Source organism: Dictyostelium discoideum (assembly GCF_000004695.1).
Source record: "Dictyostelium discoideum AX4 chromosome 3 chromosome, whole genome shotgun sequence".
Taxonomy (NCBI): domain Eukaryota; phylum Evosea; class Eumycetozoa; order Dictyosteliales; family Dictyosteliaceae; genus Dictyostelium; species Dictyostelium discoideum.
Genome location: NC_007089.4, coordinates 4,694,791 through 4,718,840, shown reverse-complemented (window position 1 = coordinate 4,718,840; position 24,050 = coordinate 4,694,791). Strand labels below are relative to the sequence as shown.

General features: G+C 21.7%; 14 protein-coding genes across 14 annotated transcripts in view; 8 read left to right on the top strand and 6 right to left on the bottom strand.

Annotated features, from left to right (window-relative positions):
• Nucleotides 1-220: 220 nt before the first annotated feature.
• On the top strand, nucleotides 221-2,389 carry DDB_G0281621 (SART-1 family protein; the record flags this gene model as incomplete). Its single annotated transcript, XM_635447.1, has 2 exons — nucleotides 221-414; nucleotides 517-2,389. The coding sequence occupies 2 exons, from the start codon at nucleotides 221-223 to the stop codon at nucleotides 2,387-2,389; spliced, it is 2,067 nt and encodes a 688-aa protein (XP_640539.1).
• Nucleotides 2,390-2,398: 9 nt separating this feature from the next.
• On the bottom strand, nucleotides 2,399-3,913 carry DDB_G0281619 (tRNA pseudouridine synthase; the record flags this gene model as incomplete). The annotated part of the gene is made up of 1 exon (XM_635446.1): nucleotides 2,399-3,913. The coding sequence occupies one exon, from the start codon at nucleotides 3,911-3,913 to the stop codon at nucleotides 2,399-2,401; it is 1,515 nt and encodes a 504-aa protein (XP_640538.1).
• A 664-nt stretch (nucleotides 3,914-4,577) lies between these two features.
• Nucleotides 4,578-5,483, top strand: DDB_G0281617 (hypothetical protein; the record flags this gene model as incomplete). Its single annotated transcript, XM_635445.1, has 2 exons — nucleotides 4,578-4,600; nucleotides 4,670-5,483. The coding sequence occupies 2 exons, from the start codon at nucleotides 4,578-4,580 to the stop codon at nucleotides 5,481-5,483; spliced, it is 837 nt and encodes a 278-aa protein (XP_640537.1).
• Nucleotides 5,484-5,808: 325 nt separating this feature from the next.
• On the top strand, nucleotides 5,809-6,090 carry DDB_G0281615 (hypothetical protein; the record flags this gene model as incomplete). Its single annotated transcript, XM_635444.1, has 2 exons — nucleotides 5,809-5,818; nucleotides 5,924-6,090. 2 exons carry the CDS (start codon nucleotides 5,809-5,811, stop codon nucleotides 6,088-6,090), a joined length of 177 nt encoding a protein of 58 aa, XP_640536.1.
• Nucleotides 6,091-6,607: 517 nt separating this feature from the next.
• Nucleotides 6,608-7,533, top strand: DDB_G0281613 (hypothetical protein; the record flags this gene model as incomplete). Its single annotated transcript, XM_635443.1, has 2 exons — nucleotides 6,608-6,630; nucleotides 6,720-7,533. The coding sequence occupies 2 exons, from the start codon at nucleotides 6,608-6,610 to the stop codon at nucleotides 7,531-7,533; spliced, it is 837 nt and encodes a 278-aa protein (XP_640535.1).
• Nucleotides 7,534-7,608: 75 nt separating this feature from the next.
• Nucleotides 7,609-9,765, bottom strand: guaA (GMP synthetase; the record flags this gene model as incomplete). The annotated part of the gene is made up of 1 exon (XM_635442.1): nucleotides 7,609-9,765. One exon carries the CDS (start codon nucleotides 9,763-9,765, stop codon nucleotides 7,609-7,611), a length of 2,157 nt encoding a protein of 718 aa, XP_640534.1.
• Nucleotides 9,766-10,499: 734 nt separating this feature from the next.
• On the bottom strand, nucleotides 10,500-10,856 carry DDB_G0281611 (hypothetical protein; the record flags this gene model as incomplete). Its single annotated transcript, XM_635441.1, has 2 exons — nucleotides 10,500-10,558; nucleotides 10,754-10,856. The coding sequence occupies 2 exons, from the start codon at nucleotides 10,854-10,856 to the stop codon at nucleotides 10,500-10,502; spliced, it is 162 nt and encodes a 53-aa protein (XP_640533.1).
• Nucleotides 10,857-11,673: 817 nt separating this feature from the next.
• Nucleotides 11,674-12,606, bottom strand: DDB_G0281609 (hypothetical protein; the record flags this gene model as incomplete). The annotated part of the gene is made up of 1 exon (XM_635440.1): nucleotides 11,674-12,606. The coding sequence occupies one exon, from the start codon at nucleotides 12,604-12,606 to the stop codon at nucleotides 11,674-11,676; it is 933 nt and encodes a 310-aa protein (XP_640532.1).
• A 1,627-nt stretch (nucleotides 12,607-14,233) lies between these two features.
• Nucleotides 14,234-15,225, top strand: DDB_G0281607 (hypothetical protein; the record flags this gene model as incomplete). The annotated part of the gene is made up of 3 exons (XM_635439.1): nucleotides 14,234-14,416; nucleotides 14,506-14,621; nucleotides 14,724-15,225. The coding sequence occupies 3 exons, from the start codon at nucleotides 14,234-14,236 to the stop codon at nucleotides 15,223-15,225; spliced, it is 801 nt and encodes a 266-aa protein (XP_640531.1).
• A 711-nt stretch (nucleotides 15,226-15,936) lies between these two features.
• cfaD (counting factor associated protein) lies at nucleotides 15,937-17,741 on the top strand (the record flags this gene model as incomplete). The annotated part of the gene is made up of 3 exons (XM_635438.1): nucleotides 15,937-16,017; nucleotides 16,123-17,591; nucleotides 17,696-17,741. The coding sequence occupies 3 exons, from the start codon at nucleotides 15,937-15,939 to the stop codon at nucleotides 17,739-17,741; spliced, it is 1,596 nt and encodes a 531-aa protein (XP_640530.1).
• A 329-nt stretch (nucleotides 17,742-18,070) lies between these two features.
• Nucleotides 18,071-20,333, bottom strand: DDB_G0281603 (hypothetical protein; the record flags this gene model as incomplete). Its single annotated transcript, XM_635437.1, has 4 exons — nucleotides 18,071-18,087; nucleotides 18,142-19,537; nucleotides 19,636-20,162; nucleotides 20,321-20,333. 4 exons carry the CDS (start codon nucleotides 20,331-20,333, stop codon nucleotides 18,071-18,073), a joined length of 1,953 nt encoding a protein of 650 aa, XP_640529.1.
• Nucleotides 20,334-20,414: 81 nt separating this feature from the next.
• DDB_G0281601 (hypothetical protein) lies at nucleotides 20,415-20,971 on the top strand (the record flags this gene model as incomplete). Its single annotated transcript, XM_635436.1, has 2 exons — nucleotides 20,415-20,539; nucleotides 20,668-20,971. The coding sequence occupies 2 exons, from the start codon at nucleotides 20,415-20,417 to the stop codon at nucleotides 20,969-20,971; spliced, it is 429 nt and encodes a 142-aa protein (XP_640528.1).
• Nucleotides 20,972-21,055: 84 nt separating this feature from the next.
• DDB_G0281599 (coiled-coil domain-containing protein 130) lies at nucleotides 21,056-22,033 on the bottom strand (the record flags this gene model as incomplete). Its single annotated transcript, XM_635435.1, has 1 exon — nucleotides 21,056-22,033. The coding sequence occupies one exon, from the start codon at nucleotides 22,031-22,033 to the stop codon at nucleotides 21,056-21,058; it is 978 nt and encodes a 325-aa protein (XP_640527.1).
• A 798-nt stretch (nucleotides 22,034-22,831) lies between these two features.
• abkB (ABC1 family protein kinase) overlaps nucleotides 22,832-24,050 on the top strand; it is a gene marked incomplete at both ends in the record, with an annotated part of 2,334 nt that continues 1,115 nt past the window's right edge. Inside the window, 3 exons of the mRNA XM_635434.1 lie at nucleotides 22,832-23,464; nucleotides 23,621-23,919; nucleotides 23,997-24,050. The exon at nucleotides 23,997-24,050 is cut by the window's right edge and continues 795 nt beyond it. Coding sequence (XP_640526.1) covers nucleotides 22,832-23,464; nucleotides 23,621-23,919; nucleotides 23,997-24,050 — 986 coding nt within the window. The remainder of the gene's footprint in view (nucleotides 23,465-23,620; nucleotides 23,920-23,996) is intronic.

The following is a 24,050-nucleotide window of genomic DNA, read 5'->3' as shown; positions in this document are numbered from 1 at the left end:
TATTATATTTTATATCATTTTGTATATTTTTTTTAGTCTTTTATTTATCTATAAAAAATTAATTTTTTTTTTTTTTTTTTTGAGAAAACAGAAGATTTTTTTTTTTTTTTTTTTTTTTTTTTTTTTTTTATTTTTTTTAATTGTGTAATTTTCAAAAAAAAAAATTTTGCTCATTTTACATAAAATTAAAAAACATTACAATTTAAAATAATATTTAATTATGAGTGAAACAACACCAACAAATGTTATTACAAGTTTATCAATTGAAGAAACGAATAGGATCAGAATTTCATTAGGTTTAAAACCATTAAAAGAAGAGTCAAAAGAAGTAAAACCACAAACAACAACAAATAATAATAATAATAATAATAATACAAATAGTGATACTTTAGAAGTATTGGATACAATTAATAGGTATGTAAATTTATATTATATTATATTTTTTTATATATTTGTACCTAAAAAATATATAAATATATATATTAATATAATTTTATTATTTTTATTTTTTATTAGATTAAAAAAAAAAAGAGAATTAAATTCAAAATTAGCAGGTAAATCTATAGCTGAACAATTATTAGAAGGTGAAAATGAAGATGAAGATGATGATATATCAAGTTGGATAAATAAATCAAGACTAAATGAAAAACAAAAACAAATTGAAAGAAAGAAAGAATTATTAAATAAAAAACAACAAAAACAACAACAACATTATAATCAAAGTAATTTAAAGGGTATGAAAGTTGGTAATGATATTAAATATTTTGAAGATGAAAATGAACATATTTTAACTTTACAAGATTCAAGTGTATTAGAAGATTCTGAGGATGTATTGATAAATGTTAATTTAACAGAGAAAGAAAAAAGAGAGAAACAATTACAATCAAATAAAAAGAAATCAAAATTTGATAGATATGATGATTTTGGTGAACATAAAGGTGGAATTTTAAGTGACTATAGTGATGATGATGGTGATGTTGTTGATAATGGTTTCATTTTAGGTAATGATGGTAAATTCGATAAAGATTCATCATCCATAGGTCAAAATGGACTATCATTAAAAGATCAAGCTAAAAAGAATTTAGAATCTTATAATATGGAAGATAATACAACTACAAGTATATTATCCTCATTCTATACTCAAGAAGAGATGGAAAGATTTAAAAAGAATCGTCAATCATCATCAACAACAACAAAGACTGGTAGTTCAACAGCAGCAACAGCAACAAAAGGAGATAAAAATAAGAAAAAGAAATTAAGAAAGAAATCAGCAACAAGAGATTTACTTAATGAATTGGATGCTACTACAAGTAGTGATTTAGGTTCAAGAAGTTCAAAATCAGTCATCACTGAAAAGGAGAAAAAAGAAATTGAAGAACAAAGCAAAAGAGAAGAAAATTATCAAAGAGCAAAAGATAAAGCAAATGAAATTTCAAAACAAACTTTTAGTTCAGATTATTATGAAGAAGCTGAAGATGAAGATTTTTATAAAAGTTTAGCAACCGCCAAAAAAGCACCAATCTTTCAAAAAGAGAAAAGTATAGTTGATAAAATTGTAAATAATAAAAAGAAACAAGATGAATCATTAGATCATCAAAATAGTACTACTAATAATTTAGAAGAAATTACAATTAATCCAACTTCTGAATTTGTAAGATCTTTAAATCCTGAAGGTTTAATTTCAAATTATAGATTAACAACAACAACAACAACAACTACAACAAATAATAATAAAATTGATGATAATACAGTAACTTCATTATCAAATGAAAATAATAATAATAATAATGATAGTGATGATAATAATAATAATAGTAATAATAATAATAAAGATGAAGAAATGAAAAATATTGACGATGGCGATGATGATGATGACGAAAATGAAGAAGATGAAGATTATAATAAATATAAAGAAAAAGAAAAGAAATATAATAATTTATCAGCAATATTACCAGAGGAACCATTAGTATCAGGTAGTGTTTCAGCAGCATTAAGATTATTTGCACAAAAAGGTGATTTACAACCAAATCCAGTTACAAACAATAGGAAAAGAGGTATTAATTATGATAATGATGAATCTACTGTAATTGAACATAAAGATGAATTTGGTAGAGTTATGAGTAGAAAAGAAGCATTTGTAAAGATGTCTCAAGTATTTCATGGTAAAAAATCTGGTAAAAATAAAATGGAGAAAAGAAAAAGACTCTATGAGGAGGAATTAAAGAAAATGAAAATGGATTCAAACGATACTCCATTAGGTATGGTTAAATCATTCCAATCCTATCAAGAGAAAACAAATTCACCATATTTAGTTTTATCAGGTGGTGGTGGTGCTGCAAATATTTTAAAACAAAATATTAATAATAATCAAACTACAAATAAAAAATAAATTAAAAAATTAGTTAATTTTTATTTCTTTTTTTTTTAATTTTTCTATTCTCTCGTTTCCAATTTCAACAATTGTTTCTTGTTTTTCTTTTAATAATAATAACTCATTTTGTTTTTTTCTTTCTTCTTTTTCAGTTTGATATTGTTGATTTAAAATTCTTAATTGATCAATATCATCTAGATTAAAATTATGACTATTTTCTAAATAATTGAAAAATTCTTTAAATTGATTAGTTTGAAATTCAATCTCATTAAAACGTGGTATTAATTGTGATTGTAAAAAATTGAATTGTTTAAATTGGATTGGTTCTGGATTTGAAAATAATTTTTCAACATTTGAATTTGGGTCAAATTTAACATTAAATAAATATAATGGAAATGGTGGTGCTGTTGGTACACAAATTGAAAATGGTGATTTCAATGATAACTCTAATGCCTCAACTGTTGAATAACCTTTAACAATCGATAAAAAGAATCCCACCATTCTTCTAATTTGATATAAAATAAATGATTCACCAATAATTACAAATTTATACCAACCTTTACCTTTAATTTCAATTATTTCATTTTCAACATAAAATGATTTAATATTTCTAATATTTGTTGAATTATTTCTAAATAATAATTTTTCATTTAATCTATAATTACTATTATTATTATTACTATTTTCAACTTCAACTTCATCATCCTCTTCTTCTTCTTCATCTCCATCTTCTTCATCTTTTTCATCTTTTTCATGATTTTTATTATTATTATTACTTAAATAAGTATTTCTTTTACTTGTAAAATTATGATAACTATTTATACCAATAAAATTTTGTAAAATTTTATTCATTTCATCAATTTTAATATTATTTAAATATTCTGATGGTACCATATAATTATAAGATCTTTCAATTCCTTTTTTTCTAGCTTGAAAACTACGTGAAACTTTACATGCGCTGAATAATCTAATGGATGATGGTAAATAATTATTTATAGTATCAATGAATGTTTGATTGATATCATTTTTAAAAGTATTATCATCAACAACTAAGAAACAGGATATTACAGTTGCTAATGAATGAACACCTTTATCAGTTCTACTTGAGTGACTCCATTTCAATCTTTTTAATTCACCAACATTACTTGGTAAAATATGACCACATCTAAATAAAACTTTTTCAATTAAATTTTCAATTGATGGATATTTAATATCAACTTGATAACCTAAACCATAATAACCAGTACCGTCATATCCAAAAACCATTGCAACTGATAATTTCTTTTTATTTATCTTTAATTTTAAATCGATCTCTTCTTTATACTTTTGATAATATTCATTTAAATCATTCATATGTATTTTTCTCATTTCATTGGTTTTAATTTTATTATCTTGTTTAAATCTTTTAATTTTTTCTTCATTTTCATTTTCATTTTCATTAATATTATTAGTTACTTTATTAAAATACTTTTTATCATTTTCATTTTTAATTATTTCTTGTCTATATGATCCTCTTTTTGAAAATATATCTTGATCATCCATTTTATTTATTTTTTTTCACATGCAAATATATTTTTTTTTTTTTTTTTTTCACGAAAATAAGGTAAAAACGAAACGTTTCTTTCAGTTTTTTTTAATTCATTTTTAAAAAAACAAATCTCCAAATTTTTTTTTTATTTTTATTTTTATTTTTTAAATAATATTGATAAAAACCCAAAAAAAAAAAAAATCAAAATTTATGAAAAAAAAATACTAAAAAAAAAAAAAAAGGATAAACAGATTATTATTTTCTTTTTTTTATGACTGATCGTGACCAATTACCTGGTTATATTGTTTTTTTCTTCTTTAATTCCAATTAGAAATCCATTTTAAATTTCAAAGCGCACAAACTTTACCTTTCTTTATTGTAAAAATCGTTCAATTATTAAAAATATCTCTTTTCATTTTTTTTTTTTATTTTTTTTTTTTTTGAAAATATCTTAAAAATCCTCCTTTCCAAATCATTTCTAAAAAGTTTTTTAATTGTTTGTTTTTTATTTATTTTTTTATTTTCTTCTTTTTTTTTTTAAATAATAATCTTAATTATTTTCTTTTTTTTTTGTATAAATTAAATTTCTTTTTTTTTTTTTCCAAATCATTCAATAAATTCAAAAAACATATTTAAATTAATAATAATATTAATAATAATAATCAAAATTAATCCAAAATGCCTCTCGCTTTAACTTCAAGGTAATTATTATTTTTATTTTTAATTTATTAAAATAAATTGTAACTAATTATATTTATTTAAATTTTTAGAAAATCATTAAAAGATAATGAAGAATCTTTAAAAACAAATTTAGCTGCAATTGAAAAATCATTAGGTGAAGCTTTTGCTATTGAATTTGATTTTGAAGATATTATTACAAAATGTAATGACTCCTGGGTTACAAATAGTTGTGGTAGTATCTTTTATAAAGATGTAGTTGGTAATCTTACTAAAAACATGGCTAAAGTCGGAGCCGATCCATTAATTAAAGAAGCATTTTTAGCAGCTGTTCCAAATAAGAAATTTGTTTTTATTTGTGCTGATGAAAAATTATCATCATACTGGAAATTCCAATTTGAAAATGGTGATTGTCAAATTTTATTCCGTCCAAAGATTTGCAACACAAACGATGTAAATACTTTTAAATTAGAAACAATTATTCCAACTCAAGGTGTTTACACTTTAAGCACTCGTTTAAATATTAAAACAAATGAACAAAAAATGAAAGATAATTTAGCAGCTGTTAAAAAGGCATTAAAATCATCAGCTGATTGGTCAATTGATGAAACATCATTACAAGAAGTTTATCCAAAAGTTGCTGATGATTTAAAGAATAGTTTCGGTCATATATTTGCAGGTATTGTTGAAAAAGTTGCTGCAAATCTTACCAAACGTTGTTCAGATGAAATGATTTTAGAAGCAGTTCAAGAAGCAACTTCAAATCATACAATTGTAATCAAACATGATGCAAACTTGAGTGGATATTGGTCATGGTCATTCGAATCTGGCAACATTGTCATCACTTTCAAATCTATCACAAACACAAATGATGTTCAAACATTTGATTTCATTAAATTATTATAAATAAAATTTGTAAAAATTAATTTTTTAAAATTATCACATTTACCACAAAATACAAAAATATTTTTATTTTCAACTTTTTTAAATTTTTTAAAATCTTTTAACACTTAAAAATTATTAAAAGATGAGTTGTGGTTTTTTGACAATATTTTAAAAATAAAAATGATAACAGATTCATAATTTATAATAGATAATTTTTTAAGGAAATTTTAAAAAAATTAAAATTACTTAGTACTTAAAAAAAAAAACTATAAAATGAAAAATTATTTTCAAACTAATTCATTACAATAAAAGTACTATTTTAGTTTAAATTATAAAAAATTATAAAATGTTATTTAGTAAGTTTTAATTAAAAAAAAAAAAAAAAATTAAAGAAAAATAAAGATTTAATAATATTAAATTATAAACTAATTTAAAAAAAAAAAAATTTTAAAAAATAATAGAATCATTTAATTCAATTAACAATATCAAAAATGTTTCACAAACCAATTATATATCAGGAACTATAATTACTGGAACATCTCAATTAAATAATAATGTTTCCTTATTATCTGAAGTAAAGATATATACACATACTTTGGTGGAAACCTTTACTCGTGTTGGAATTTAAAATGGATAATTCATAAATTTCGTCCTTATTCAAAAAACTTTAAAATAAGCTATTGTAAATACAAAAATAAAAAAAAATTAAATTTCAAATTATATTTTATTTCACCTTTTTTATTGATATTAAATATATCTTTAATTTTTTCTTTCTAATCAATTTAATTTAAATAATTATTAATATCATTTAAAAAAAAAAAAAAACTAATTTAATTCTTTTATTTTTTTTTTTTTTTTCTTTTTAATCAATTAAAAGATTAAAAAAAAAAAAAAAAAACTAAAAAAAAATTAGAAAAAAAAAAAAAAATATCCCAAAAGATATTTTATTTTTTGATTATTTTCCATTTCAAATTGTTTCTGTTTTTTCAAATCTTTTTTTTTTCTAATTTCCCTGATCCATTTCATTTTTTTTAATATAAAAGCACTATGTTTTTTTTTTAAAAATCATTCGATCAAACATTAAAAAATAATAAACTCTTATTTAAAAAAAATAAATAAATAAAAAAATAAACTATTAACCCAAAATGCCTCTCGCTTTAACTTCAAGGTATTTATTAAAAATAAAATTAAAAAAAAAAAAAGATATTTAATATTTAATATTTAAAATATTTATTCAAACTTTTTTTAAATTTTTAGAAAATCATTAAAAGATAATGAAGAATCTTTAAAAACAAATTTAGCTGCAATTGAAAAATCATTAGGTGAAGCTTTTGCTATTGAATTTGATTTTGAAGATATTATTACAAAATGTAATGACTCTTGGGTTACAAATAGTTGTGGTAGTATCTTTTATAAAGATGTAGTTGGTAATCTTGCTAAAAACATGGCTAAAGTCGGAGCCGATCCATTAATTAAAGAAGCATTTTTAGCAGCTGTTCCAAATAAGAAATTTGTTTTTATTTGTGCTGATGAAAAATTATCATCATACTGGAAATTCCAATTTGAAAATGGTGATTGTCAAATTTTATTCCGTCCAAAGATTTGCAACACAAATGATGTAAATACTTTTAAATTAGAAACAATTATTCCAACTCAAGGTGTTTACACTTTAAGCACTCGTTTAAATATTAAAACAAATGAACAAAAAATGAAAGATAATTTAGCAGCTGTCAAAAAAGCATTAAAATCATCAGCTGATTGGTCAATTGATGAAACATCATTACAAGAAGTTTATCCAAAAGTTGCTGATGATTTAAAGAATAGTTTCGGTCATATCTTTGCAGGTATTGTTGAAAAAGTTGCTGCAAATCTTGCAAAACGTTGTTCAGATGAAATGATTTTAGAAGCAGTTCAAGAAGCAACTTCAAATCATACAATTGTAATCAAACATGATGCAAACTTGAGTGGATATTGGTCATGGTCATTCGAATCTGGCAACATTGTCATCACTTTCAAATCTATCACAAACACAAATGATGTTCAAACATTTGATTTCATTAAATTATTATAAATAAAACAAAATTATAAACCCAAAAATTATATTTCTTTTTTTTTTTACTTATTTTTTTATTTTTTTATTTTTTTTTTATAAGAATTCAGTAGTACCAGGTGGTTTTGAAGTACAATCAAATAAAACTTTTGAAATACCATTTACAGAAGTTAAAATATTATTTGTAATTTCTTGTAAACAATCGAAACTAATATTTTTACCAGGAATCGCAGGAACACCAGTCATGAAATCATTTGTAATAAAAGTACGAATTGCGATTGATCTATTACCTGTAACACCGAAATCTATTGGTAATGATACAACGGGAACTTGGGATAGTGATTTAATTAAATTATATTTATAGAGTTGTTCTGAAACTATTGAATCAGCATGTTGAAGTTGTTTAATAACATCAGGAGTTAAACGAGTTGGTGTGATATGTTTAACTGGTTCATTTGAAACTTTAATATTTGTATGTTTAGTAGCATTTTGAGAGAAAATGAAAACCACTCTATTTATATTATGACAAATCTTTGGTATAGTTCTAGCTAAATTGAAAATATAAGACCAAGGAATTTGGTCGATTGTTGAATTCTCTGAACTATAAAGACCTAATAAATAAGAATAAGTTCTACCATCACCTTGAACACCAACAGTTTGAATTGGTAATAAAACTGGTTTAATTGTAATTTTATCTTGACGTTTACATTTCATCTCTGTTAATTGTTTATCAATTTTAATTTTAACTTCTGATTCCAACTCTGAGGAAGCTTCACCGGTTACTAAATATTGCACGACATTATTTGTAAAATCATAATTCACTAGATAAGGTTCATCAGCACAAATGATACGAATTGCTAAACCTGGGCCAGGGAAAGGTTGACGCCATACCAAAGAATCTGAAAGACCTAATGATTTACCTAATTCTCTAACTTCATCTTTATGATAATCTTTTAATGGCTCAACTACTCTACCTGAATCTCTAAGGATTCTAACCAATTCTGTATCATTATGATGAGTTTTAATAACATCGGCAACACCACTAACTGTTTTACTTGAAGATTCAATTAAATCTGGACGAAGTGTACCCTGGGCTAAATAAACATCCTCTGGTTGTAAACCTAATTTCTTAACTTCATTCTCTGCAACTCTCATAAAAGTATCACCAATGATTTTTCTTCTTTCTTCTGGTGATATTGTTTCTTTCAACGATGAGGTTAAATGGCCTTTGATAGTGGTGGTTGAATTATAAAATGTTTGAGATGCGTCAACAACAATCAAATGTAGACCCAATACTGATAATGCCTTTTCAACATTTAAACTCTCATCTTTTCTCATGAAACCATTATCAATATGTAATGCAATAACATTTTCAGGACCAATTGCTTTTGAAATTAATGCTGCACAAACTGTTGAATCTACACCACCCGATACTAAAACCAATACTTTTTTATTTGAAACTATAGATTTGATATAGGTGATTGCTTGTTGTTCACGATCATCCAATGTATAATTTGCACTACAACCACAAATGTCAATTAAAAAGTTTGAAAACATTTTCTTACCGTTGGTAGTTAAATCAACCTCTGGATGGAATTGCACGCCATAATAGCCCAATCTTTCATTCTCAATACCTGATACAATACCATCGTCTGATTTACAAATGATTTTAAATCCATCTGCAATCTTTGTAACACTATCACCATGTGTTAATAAAACTTGCTCGGTTTGATTTAAATTTTTAAATAGTTTTGAAACAAGTTGTTGATTTTCATCTTTTAAAATCTCAATATTGTGCACACCATCTTCACGTTGTGAATTACTTTCAACCTTTCCACCAAATATATAATTCATTAATTGCATACCATAACAAATACCAAATATTGGTAAATTTAATTTCTCAGAGAATAATGATTTATCGAATTTTGGTGCATTCTCACCATAGACACTCTCTGGACCACCAGAGATAATTATACCTTTAATAGTTGATCCTGATTTTGATTTAATCTTAATTAATTCTAATAAATCTATATTTAATGGATGAATTTCTGATGCAACATTTAATTCTCTAACTCTTCTATCAATCACTTTACTATATTGCGATCCTGCATCTAAAATTACTATTACTTCCGATGCATTTACAATATCTTTTTCATTAATTTCAATATCACCTGATTCAACTGTTAAATTTGATTCAAGTCTAATCTCTGAATTTAATGGTGGCGTTTTAATTACTGGACTTGTTATTGTCATTTTATTTTTAATTTTGTTATCTATTTTTTTTGGTATGAAATGAAAAATTAAAAATAAAAAAAGAGTGAAGTTGTGTTATTTATATATTTTTTTTTTTTTGTGAAAAAATGAAAAATAATTAAAAAAAAAAAAAAAATGTTTAACCCCAGTACTTTACTAAAAAAAAAAAAAATAAAAAATAAAAAATAATAAAAATAAAAATAAAAATAAAAATAATTAATGATAACTTACAATCCAAATGCCATTAAAAAATAAAAAAAAGGCGATTTCGCTTCGGTAAAAAACCATTTAAATTAAAAAAAAAAATATCGGCCGAAATAGTTTATTTTTTTTTTTTTTTTTATCATTATTTTTTATTTGTATTTTAATATTAAAATTTTAATTACATTTATTTATAAAAAAAAAAAAAATGTATTTCAAATAAAAGAATAAAAAAATAGTTTTTATCTATTTTTAATTAAATCTTGATTTTTTTTTTTTTTTTTTTTTTTTTTTTTTTTTTTTTTTATTTTATTTTATTTTATTTTATTTTATTTTATTTTGGTTTAAGAAATTTTCCTACTCTTTAAAATAAATAATAATATCAATGATAAAGTTTTTTAAAAAAAAAAAAAAATATAAAAAAACAATAATAATTATAAAAGAAAAAATTAATGTTTAAAAAAAAGAAGAAAGAAAAAAATTATCTTTATTTAAAAATAGTATAATGGCAGATTAAATTTGAAAAAAAGAATTTATCTGAAGTTTTTCTTGCAGTCTGGGCAAGCAGCACCATTTCCACTTGGTGGTGGATCTAAGATGAAAAATTGTTATTTGATGAAATTAAAATTGTTAGTTTCATGAAATTTTGATTACAATTTATTATTTGTTTTTTTACGTTTAAAAAAAAAAAAAAAGGTTTCAATTTTTTTTTTTTTATTTTTTTTATTTTGATATTTAAAAACTATTGTTTATTTAATTGAAATTAAGTAAGTTCTGTTTTACTTACTTCCAGTCTTTAATGATCTTGAACATCCTTTACATAATGCAGTACCACATGCCTTGCAATTTTTGGAATCACTTGTTCCACATCCACTTGAAAATTTGCACATTATTTATTTGAAAAGTTTTTGTTAAAAAAAAAGGTATGAATTAATATTACAGGTAGTTTTTAAAATGAAAAAAAAAAAAAAAAAAAAAAAGAGCTTTTAAATTATTTTTTTTTAATCATTTTTAAAAAAATATCTAAAAACAAAAAAATTTCATTGTTTTTTGTTATTATTAAATATCCAAATTGAAAAAATTATTTGAAATTTAAAAATTATGGGCATCGGTCATGACATCAAAGTTTGATTGTTTTTTTAAAATTATCAAAATTCACACAAAAACAATCAAACCTTTGTGATTTTAAAATTTTTTTTTTTATTATTATAATATAAAATATCTAATTATTTTTCCCATTAATTTATTATCTTTTTTATGTTTTCTTTTTTATTATAATTTAATTTTAAAAGCCAAGAGATATTTTTGATTTTTTTTTTTTTTTTTTATATTGATAGGAACAATTTTTTTTTTTTTTTTAGATTTGGTATTAAATAGTGGCAAGAATTCTCTTGAAAAATAATTGTGAATTAATAGTAATATTAAATGCACTTGAAATAAAAAATATACCTTATAATCAGTAAAAATTAAAATCCCAACACATTTAGCAAGTTACATTCTATATGAAAAAAAAAAAAATAAACAATTTGATTTCACTGGTTTTTTTTAATTTTATTAATAAAATAAAATAAAAAAAATAAAATAAAATTATTCAAGAAATTTATTTAATTCAAACACACAACCAACAACAAAATAAAAATAAAAAAAAATCTTGATTGAATAAATAAATAAATAATTTTTTTTTTTTTTTTTATTATACAATTAATTTTAAAATAATAATAAAATTAAAATTAAAATTAAAGTAAAAGTTAAAGTTGATTTGATTAAATTTGAACTTGAACCAGTTTCATCACTACCACTATCGCTACCATTACCATTACCATTACCATTACCACCACCATTATTACTTTGGAAATTAGAATAATATTGACCAATTGGTGTTAAATTTTTATTACCTGATTGATCATTATATAATGAACTATATAACAAATCACCAGCACCACAACCTCCACAATATGGAATGAACCAGCTGTAACGACCAACTTGGGTTGAATTTTCTAATCTTGGTAATAAAGCTTGAGCAAATGTTACAACACTTTCTTTACTGGCGGGACTGTTACAAGCAAATTCAGTTAACCAAACTGGTTTCTTTGTTAATTGGTAAAGGCTATTGATTTTATTCATCATGTCATCGGCATTGCAATAGTAGAGATGGAGTGATACGGCATCAATACGACATTTGCTACAATTTCCCAAGAACTGGCTATACCAATCCAATGTTGAATAAGTACAGCCACCACCTAACTGTTGACCACAATCAGCGACACCTGGAGCAACTAATTTTCTGCCAGTGGCTTCTAATTGTGGCCATAAATCAGCTGCTTGCTTTGGTGTTAAATTTGCTTGATTATTGTAATTTGGCTCGTTGAATCCAATTAACCATTCGGAACCATTTGGTAAATTACCAATTGGTAATGAACCACTGCCCCAAATAGTTGGAATAAATTCAACACCTGGAATTCCAGCATTACATGTTGGTTTTTTATCCCAATTATAATACCAAGCAACATTTAAATCTTTGATATCATTACACTTCGCACTATCTGAATTTGGATCTGATCCAAAGGTTGTACCTTTTTTTAAACCTTGGCAATCATTAATTAAAAAAATAATTAAAATTAAAAATAAAATTATTTTCATTTTATTTATTTATTTATTTATTTTTATTTTATTTTATTTTTAAAAGTTTTATAGAAATTAAAAAAAAAAAAAAAAAAAATATTTAAATACTAAGTCCACAAATCAATTTTCAAAAAAAAAAATTTTTTTTTTTTTTTTTTTTTTTAAGCACCAAGATATTTTTTTTTTTTTTTTTTTTGTCGGAATTGCTTTTATTTGAAAACAGGTAAAAAAAAAAAAAAAAAAACACTCGCTTTCACTTTGGTGCCTGAATGATATTTTTGGAAGTTGGGATATCTTTTTTTGTAAAAGAATCTTTTTTTTTTTTTTGAACGCGTAATTAGCAACAAAAAGTAAAAAAATAAAAAAAAATAAATAAAAAAAATAATTAAAATTAAAATATTATTTAAATAAAAATAAAAAAAAAGAATTAATTCTTTTCTTTTTTTTTAAATAAAAATAAATAAATAAAAAAAAAGAAAAAAATATACAATTAATATTAATTTTAATATTATCAACAATAATTGATTTTTTTTATTTTTATTTTTAATATTTTTTTGCTTTTTTTTTTGGTCTTTTTGAAGAGAAAAACTTTTTTTAGAAATTTGTTGTAATTTAAAATAAAAAATCAATAACGAATAATAAAAATTCGGGAGTGACCTTATTAATTTAAAACGTCAATTAGAAAAAAACAACAGAAATCCCAAATTCAAACCATAAAAAGCTTTAAAATATTTTGATTTTATTTTTTATTTTATTTTTTTAATTTCAAAAAAAAAAAAAAAATTAAAATTTCCTCTTTTGGGAAAAAAAAATTAAAAAAAAATTAAAAATAAAAAAAATATAATTAAAAATTGAAAAAATAAATAATAGATTTATTTTGATTTTTAAAATTAAAACAATTTCATAATTCATTTCATTTAAAATAAAAAAAAAAAAAAAATTAAAATAAAAAAAAGATTCAATATCCTGTACCTTATCTTTATCTTTTTTTTATTTTTATTTTTTTTCCTTTTTATCAAAATTAAAAAAAAAAAAAAAAAAATTTATAAAAAAAAAAAAAAAATATTTTAAAAAAAAAAAAAAAAAAAGAACTTAACCAGTTAACTCAAAATACACTTTTGACCAATTGTAAAATATTATTAATTTTAATTTCATTCGATCCTTTTAAATATCGAATAGTCAATTTAAATTAATAAAAAAAAAAAATAAAAACTCTATTAATTTTTTTAATTTAAAATAAAAAAAAAATAAAAATAAATAAAAAATAAAAATAAATAAAAATAAAAAAAAAACTTTAAAGAAAAAAAACTATTCATAAAAAATATATTTTATTGTAATAAAAAAAAAAAAAAAAAACTATTAAATTATAGAAATTTTAAATTGAATAAGTTAATAATAATAATAATAATAATAATAATAATATAATAAAATTATAATAATCAAATTTTATAATAAACTTTTTTTTTTTATTTTTCTTATTTATATTGCTATTCATTTATAATTATAATAAAAAAATAATAAAAAATAATAAAAATAAAAAAAAATAATTTTTGTTTAGAAAAAAATAAAAAAATAAAAAAATAACTATAAAAAAAAAAAAAACACAAACACAAACATTTTAATTAATTAATAAAAGAATCAAAATATGAAATTTTTAGTATATATTGACGATAAAGAACCATCTTTTTCAGCTTTTTACAGAGTTTTAAATTTGGTTAAAGAAAATGATTGGGTAATAATTGTTGCCAAAGTTAAATTCTATAGAGGGATTGGACATCGTTCATCACATGTTATGAAACATTTTACAAGATTATTAGATAAAAAACATGTAAGTAATAATAATAAACCTTTAAAACTTACTTTTATAAAAAAAAAAAAATACTAAAAAAAAAATAAAAAAATAATTAAATTATTTAGATTAAAAATTTAACTTTTATTGAATATGGTTCAATTAAACATATAATTAAAAATAAGGTTAAATTATTAAAAATTGATATGATTTTGATTGCTGCACACAATTCAAAAACAAAAAGGTATTGTATAATTATTTTTTATTTTTTATTTTTAATTTTTAATTTTTTATTTTAAAAAATAAGATATTAATATTTTTTTTTTTTTTTTTAAAAAAAAAAAAGATTATGTAATTATTGCTCAGACAATATATCGTGCAATTTAATGATTGTTAGAGAATTTGTACCATTAGAAGATTATTTAATACCACCAACTGGTGTTAAAAGTGATTATTCACATCCAGAGAATTTAAATCCAATTCCAAGTAAAAAGAAACCATTAATGCAATCAGAATCAATGTCATCAATTGATACCTATAAGAATAACGAAGATTTGGAAATTCCAAGGACAAGAACTTCAACAATTATTGAATCACGTTCAATGGAAAATGTTAGTCCAATAGTACAAAGTACCAGAGCTGGAAAAGAAAGTATTTATAGTACAACAACTCAACCAACTATTGAATCAAGTGATGAATCTGAAAATGAAAAAGAATATAACAATGATGAAGATGATACAACTGAATATCGTTTGGTTTCTACCCCTTCAAGTGTATCAAAAGAATCAAAAGGAACTCATTCTGTATTAGGCCAAGCTCACCCTCAAAAATCTCGTGAAGTTGTTTAAAAAAAAAAAAAGAAAAAAAAAAAAAAAATAGAAAAAAAATTAATTTGCATATATGAAAATATTAATAATAATTAATAAAAAAAAAAACAAGATAATGTAAAATATTTTTACTTTATCTGTGTAAATATTTAAAAAAAAAAAAAAAAATAAAAATAAAAAAAAAAATGGATTCCATTTTTTTTTTTGTGTGTTTTTAAGTGATAAAAAAAAAAGTTAAATAATAAAAATAAATCTCATTTTTGCTTGTGATTTATTTTATTTTTGAAAAAAACAATTCACCACACTGTTTTTTATTATTCATATTTTGCAAAAAAATAAATAAATAAAAAAAAAAATAAATAAAAAAAAATAAAAATAAAAAAAATAAAAAAAAAATAAAAATTTCACAACCAGCAAAAAATAAAAATAAAAAAAAAAATAAAAAAATAAAAAGTTGAAGGAATTTTCACAAAGTCTTTAAAAAAATTAAAAAAAGAAAAAAAAAAAAAAAAAGGGAAAATTCAAAACAGCTTTTGTTCTTTTTAACTTTTTTTTCGTTCTTTTTTCACTTTTTTCAAATCTAACAAAAGGTATAAATAAATAAAATTTTTTTTTTTTTTTTTTCATCATTTCTAATTATTAATATCTTTTTTTTTTTTTTTTTAATTATCTGTAAATATTAATCGAAAAATATAATAAAAAAAAAAAAAATAATTATATAGAAAAATAAAAATGAATAAATTCATTTTATTATTATCATTAGTCACATTATCATGTGTACTTGCAGTTCCACAACTCCCAGCTGCTCAACAAGTATGTATATAAAAAAGATTAATAAATTTTAAATTTTTATTCATAGATTAAATATCTAATTTTTTTTTTTTTTTTTTTTTTTTTTTTTATTATTATTATTAAAAGTATTATATGAAAGGTTCATTCAATATTCCATATTTCAATATTGTTGAACCAATTGAATTAATTTATGATTCAGTTAATAATCGTCAATATATTAGTGTTTACAATGGTATGGATATTACCATCAACTTTTACAATCAAGATAATACATACAATGTAGGTCCAGTTAAATATGATATGGTTTGTACCACTACCCCAGGTAATGGTTCATTAGTTAATGTTTTACCAACTGAACCTTCATCATGGGTTTACAATGGTACATCAACTGTTAACGGTGTCCAAGTCTTTGGTTACAGTCAAAAGATCACTCAATATGGTCGTACTGGTTTCTACAACTTTTACGTTGATGCCAACGGTGTTCCAGTTCAATTCTATATGGATGGTGTCGATTATGTATTTGGTAGTCACCCAGATGTTTACGTATTAAACTTTGATATCTACACCACCGATATCAGCTCATACGAATCATACTTTGATATTCCAGTTCTCTGTAATAACGCAAAGGAAGCCCCAGCTAAAGAAAACCAATTCGATGGTCTTTTCTCATCAATCGGTGATAACTTATTAGCCAAAGAAGAACAAGCCTCAAACTTATTCAAAGAATACAAAGCTCAATACAACAAGGAATACTCAAGCCAAGACGAACATGATGAACGTTTCATTAACTTTAAAGCTGCCCGTAAAATCATTGCCACCCACAATGCCAAAGAATCCTCATACAAATTAGGTATGAATCACTATGCCGATTTAAGCAACAAAGAATTCAACACCTTAGTTAAACCAAAGGTTGCCCGTCCATCCGTCACTGGTGCTGACTCTGTCCACGACGACGAATCACTCAGATCAATTCCATCAACTGTCGATTGGAGAAATCAAAACTGTGTTACCCCAGTCAAAGATCAAGGTATTTGCGGTTCATGTTGGACTTTTGGTTCAACTGGTTCATTAGAAGGTACCAACTGTGTCACCAACGGTGAATTAGTCTCCCTCTCTGAACAACAATTAGTTGATTGTGCTATCCTTACCGGTAGTCAAGGTTGTGGTGGTGGTTTTGCATCATCTGCATTCCAATACGTCATGGAAATTGGTAGTCTCGCCACCGAGTCCAACTATCCATACTTAATGCAAAATGGTCTCTGCAGAGATAGAACTGTCACTCCATCAGGTGTTTCAATCACTGGTTACGTCAATGTTACCTCTGGTAGTGAATCTGCCCTTCAAAACGCTATCGCCACCACTGGTCCAGTCGCCATCGCCATCGATGCCTCTGTTGATGATTTCCGTTACTACATGTCTGGTGTTTACAATAATCCAGCCTGTAAAAATGGTTTAGATGATTTGGATCACGAAGTTTTAGCTATTGGTTATGGTACTTATCAAGGTCAAGATTATTTCTTAGTTAAAAACTCTTGGTCAACTAACTGGGGTATGGATGGTTATGTTTACATGGCTAGAAATGATAACAATTTATGGTAAATATATTTAATTTTAAAATTTTTTTTTATTATTATTTTATTTTAAAATATATACATATACTAATTTTTTAAAATTTTTTTTTTTTTTTTAAAAAAAACAGTGGTGTTTCAAGTCAAGCCACCTATCCAATTCCAACAAAGAATTAAATTTCTTCAATAAATCCAATAAATATATATTTTAAACTGTAGTAACTTTTCTACTTTACAATTAAAAAATTTTTTTTTTTTTTTTTTTTTTTTTTTTTTTCCAAAATAAACAATTGCAAATTTGGAAAAGTTAACAATGAATAAGATTGGTTGTGGAATTTAAATTTTATTTTAATATGATTGTTAATTTTTTTGATTTTAATAAATATAATTTTGTTTTGTTTTTTTTGTTTTATTTTTTATAATTTTTCAAAAAAGATGGAAATGAAGGAATAAAAAAAAAAAAAAAAAACCATTATATAATGGTTTTTTTTTTTTATATTATTACTTTATTTTATTTTATTTTCTTAAATATAAAATGAAAAAAAAAAATATTTGTTATAAAAATTTTATTTAATACTTGAATATATTTTAGTTTTTGGAATTAAAGGAGGTCTTAAACTAATATCAATATTATTTGGAGTATGAATGACTAATTTTGAACTTTTAATTTTCTTTGATAATGATTTGATTGATATCCAACCTAAACCAGAAATAACTAAATCTATATAAGTATGGTCAAAATCTATTTTTTCAGGTTTTATAGTAAATGTTCTAATTTGACTAAATTTGAATTTATCTAATATTTCCAAATCATATTGTGATAATTTTTTATATCTTTGATCAATAATTTCTTGTCTAGATTTTTCAATTAATTTTTGTTTTTCTTCATTTCCCAATTCCCCTTCTCCTTCTTCTATTTCTTCTTCTTCTTCTTCTTCTTGTTTTTGTTTTTGTTCTTCTTGAGTAGTTTTATTATCTAAACTAAATTCAGAACCACTTAAAATTGGTGGAGTTAAAAATGAACCTTGATGTCTTTTGAGGATGAAATTTGCTTTTTGAGTTGAAGTTATATGAAGTGGGATTGAATTTGAAGTGTAAATCATAAATGTTGATAATGGACCATCGTAATCAATTCTGACTAAGCCACCAATAAAAAGTGATTTACCTTCAATCATATGAGCCAATTGAGGTTTAATACGTTTTGATGGAATGACTTGTTTTAATTCATCAATTGTTAAATTCTTAATCATTTGACGTGGATTATCAATTCCTGGTGTATCGAATAATGTTGAATTATCCCAAAGTGGTAATGAGAGTAAATTTAATGTTGTGCCTGGTAATACGGAAGTTGTGATTTTAGATTGTAAAGATTTTAAAAGTTTTTCTCTATCTAAGTCTTTTTGTTCTTGAATTGTCAATGGTTCAGATTGCTTCTTAGACTCCAATTTCTCATTGGTTGTAAATTCAACACGATTATTATACTCTTTAATTAAGGTATTCACAAAGGTACTCTTACCAACATTTGAACAACCAACGATGAAAACATCACGACTCTTTCTAAGTTTTTCCAACTCAATGATAAATTGTTTCATACCGTCACCACTTGCACTACTAATTAACTTTACATGTGAAATATGATTTAAACCACGTTTCTTTGCTTCAGTTCTAATCCATTGTTCAATTCTATCCTTATGAATATCGTCTGGTAAAAGATCCATTTTATTTCCAACAACTATAACTGGATTTCTACCAATAATCTCTCTAAAATCTTCAATAAATGTACCATTAAAATCCATTAAATCAACAACTTTTACAACTAAACAATTTAAATCCTTTAATTGTGATAAATTATCTTTAAATTTTTCAATTGGTATTGCCACTGGTGCAACTCTACCATAATTTTTTAAAATATGACATCTTTGACAAACTTTCTTTTCATTATTTTTTTTTTTAATTATATAAAATGAATTAAACTTTGAAAAATAAAAAAAAAAAAATTTATAAAATTAATTAAATATTAATTAAATATGAATTATTTAATTATATAATAATAATAAATAATAAAACTTACATATTCTTCACCAGATTTATCTTGTTCTTCAATTGGTTTACTGTTTTCAATTTTTTCAATTTTCTCTTCATTTAATTGTTCAATATGTTTAATTGCAATTGATTCTGGTAAATAACCAGGTTCTTTTGGTGATTTCGTTTGTAATGTACTACCACATCCTGTACATCTTGGTAATTTTACTTTATCTAAATTTAAGATTTTATCAAATTCATTTTTTTGTAAATCTGATTCAATTTTCAATTTTTCATTTATTGATTCAATTTTTTCATTTTTTTTTTTCATTTTTAAAGCTTTTCCTAATAATATATTTCTTTCTTTACTATTTAATTTTTTATTTGAATTTATATTTATTTCATTTTCATTTTCATTTTTAATTTTATTTTCTGTTGTTGTATTTGTGTTTGTTGTCGTTGTTGTTGTTGTTGTAAAAAATTTAAAATTATTATTATTATTATTATTGTAATATATATTTTTTGAAAAATTATTTGAAATTGTTTTTAAAAATGATAATCTTAACATGTTATCTGCTATTAATTAATTAATTATTGATTTTTTTAAAATAAAAATAAAAAAAACAAAAAAAAAAAAAAAAAAAAAAAGGAAATAAAAATTATTTTTCAATGGTTTTTTTTTTTTTATTTTCATTTTATTTTTATTTTTATTTTATTTTTTTTTGTAAAAAAACGAATTTTGATCATTTTTTTTTTTTTTTTTTTTTTTTTTTTTTAATTTATTATTACATTATTATTATTTTTATATAAAATTGTCATTTTAGAAAAATGTCATCACTTTTTAATGCATTAAATGGGTTAGCTTGTAGATCTGTTATGAAAAGAGCCCAAAGAGGTTTATATGGTGGTAAAGATATTATCTTTTCAGATCAATCCAGTTTTTCAACTAGAAAGTAAATAATAATAATAATAATAATAATAATAATAAATAAATAATTATTTATAATAATTATATTAATAATAATAAAATGACTAAAATAAAAAATAAAAATAATTTTTTTTTTTTAAAAAAAAATTATAGGACAAGAAGAACATGGAAACCAAATGTTCAAACTAAAACATATCATAGTGATGTTTTAGATTCAAATATTAGAGTTAGTTTAACAACATACACAATTAGATGTATTGATAAAGCAGGTTCATTCGATAATTATATCATTCATACAAAAGATAAAGATTTAGCATCTGAATTAGGTTCAGATTTAAAAGTTGCAATGAAACATGAATTACAAAAGAAAGCATTATTAATTTTAGAAAATGAAAAACAAGAAGAAGAATTAAAATTAAAATTATCAGATTTAGAATCAACAACCAAACAAATTTAATAAAATTTTTAAAAAAAAAAAAAAAAATATTGATATAATAAATAAATGAAGAAATATGATTTTTTTTTTTTTTTTTTTTTTTTGTTATTTAAATAGATTTGAAGTAAAAGTTTCATTTACTTTTGATTTATTTTTATTAACATTATTATTAAATAGTGATGGATCAATTTTGGATTTCTTCCTTATTATAGCTTCTATTTTATTATTATTATTATTATTATTATTATTATTTACATTATTATTATTATTTACATTGTTAGTTGATTTTAAAATTGATTCATTTTTAATTAATTCTCTTTTTAATTTGTTTGATTCATCTAATTTCCTTTTTAAAGAATTTGAATTGAAATCTATATCTTTTGCAGTATCGATATCATCTTGATTTTCTTTTAAGAGTGGTATCATTATACCTTTTGATTTTTGTCTTTCTAATTCAATTTGATCTTCTTTTTTTTTCTCTCTAAATGATTTTCTCATTATTGAAGATAATTGGTAATCATTGATAGTTCTATTTGTCATAATTTCTTGTAACTTTTCTAATTGTGTTGATTCTTTTTTACCTTTTTCAATATCTAATTTTTTATTCTCTAATTTTAATAGTGTATCATTATTATCATTATTATTATTATTATTATTATTATTATTATTATCATCATATTTAATTATAAATGATGATGGTAATTCTGAATCTTCAGGATTAAATTGTTCAATTCTTTTTTTTAAGCCACTTATAAGTTTATAATCAGTATTTTTCGGATCATTTTGAATTTCAAATTGATTTGAACATTGATGACATTTCATTTTAAAAGAGTATATATTACTTGTGAAATATTTATCAACAGTTTTCTTTTCAGCATTGAATCTAACACCCATACCAATATGACACTCACATCCTAAACACCATACACTAAATGGCATTTCAAATCTAATAATTAATATACCTTGATCTATTTTCCTTGCTCTATCTCTAAGATGATGTTGACCTCTATATTGATTTATTGATCCTTTACTTGGATCCCAATCTGGTGGATAATATTTATTTGTTGCTTTTCTTTCTGCCATTTTTTTTTTTTATTTACTTTTTATTTAAAATAAAAAAATAAAAAAATAAAAAAATAAAAAATATATATAAAATATTTTACACACAATACCAAAAAAAAAAAAAAAAAAAAATAATAAATAAAATTTTTTAATTAAAAAAAAAAAAATAAATATTTATTTTTTTTTTATTTTTTTTTTTTTTTTTATGAACTGAGGAAATTTCGATTTGAATGATTTTGAAATAGATATTTAATTAATTTAATATCTATTTTAAAATAAAAAGAAAAGATTTGAGGAAGATAATTAAAGGGTTTATTTTTATTTTATTTTATTTATTTTTATATTTTTTTTTTTTTTGGAACACTATGAACTTTTTATTCGTTAATAATAAATTTGAACACTAATAAAATTAAAAAAAAAATAAAATAAAAAAAATAAAAAAAAATAAAAAAAAATACTTTTCGTTTTTTTTGTGATATTTTTTAATTTTAAATTTTAAAAAAGAAAATTACTGTTTTCAGTTTTTGAATATATTTTTTTATTTTGTTATTTATAATATTTTTATTTTATTTTATTTTTTGTTGGATTTTATTTTTTTATTTTTTTATTTTAATTTTTTTTTTCTTTGTATTGCTATCTTTTATTCGTTATAAAATACATATACATATATTTTTTTTTTTTTTAAAAAAATATCACCAACATTTTTTAAATTGTGTGTTTATTTTTTTTTTTTTTATTAAATTTAAATTTTAGTGTTTTAAAATTGTATCTTTTATTTTAATAATATTTATAAAAGTTTAATAATAATAAATAATAAATATGAACCAAATTCATTCGACTATATTAAAAAAGGGTATTTTAAATATCAAACCACAAATTCGTAATATTACAAAATGTACCAATACAATAAATTATAATAATAATAATATCAATAATAGATATTTTACATCAATTAATAAAAACAAAAATATTGAAAATCTTCTTCAACAACAACCACAACAACAACCACAACAACAACTACAACAACAACCAATACTATTTGTACAAAATCAAAATAATATAAATTATTTTAAAAGAGAATATACAAATATTGGTGGTACATCGCCAAATAGACAATCAGTACCAGAGAACAGTACAACAAAAACAACAGCAACAGCAACAGTAGAAACAGATAATGTGGTTAACTCTTCAACAACTTTCACATTACCAAAAGAAGTAGAAGAAGAAATTATTGATAAAAACGAAAGAGGAAAAGAACAAGAACAAGAAAATAAACAACAAAAAGAACAAAAAGATGATAATAAAAGTGGTAGTATCTTTTCAATAAAAGGTTGGTTAACAATTTCAATCTTATCAGTTTTAGCATTAGGTACCAAATTAGTAATTGATCCACCTCAAAATATTGATAAATTAGATTTAGCATTCATCAGAAATTTAAGAGTTTTATATGCTGTATGTTTATAGTATTAAATAATATTAAATAATAATAATAATAATAATAATAATAATAATAATAATAATAATAATAATAATAATAATAATAATAATAATAATAATAATAATAATAATAATAATAATAATATTAATATATATATATATTTTTAATAGGGATTTAAAATTACATTTTATTATAAATATTATTTAATGGGATTAAATAGAGGTGATGAAGGATTTGCAGAAAATATTCAAATTGCACATAAATTAGCAGCAAAAGCAATGGTTGATTTATGTTATCAAAATAAAGGTATCTTTATTAAAGTTGCACAAATCATTGCATCATTAGATCATATTCTTCCACAAGAATATATTAAATCATTATCAATATTTCAAGATCATGCTCCATTTGTAACTTTTGAAGAAGTTGAAAAATTATTTAAAATTGAAACTGGTAAACATCCAGATGATATGTAAAGTATTTTCTTATTTTTTATTTATATATATATAGCAAAATAAATATTTATTTTTTTATTTTTTTAATAAATAGGTTTATTGATTTTGAAAGATTACCAATTAATTCAGCATCATTAGCACAAGTTCA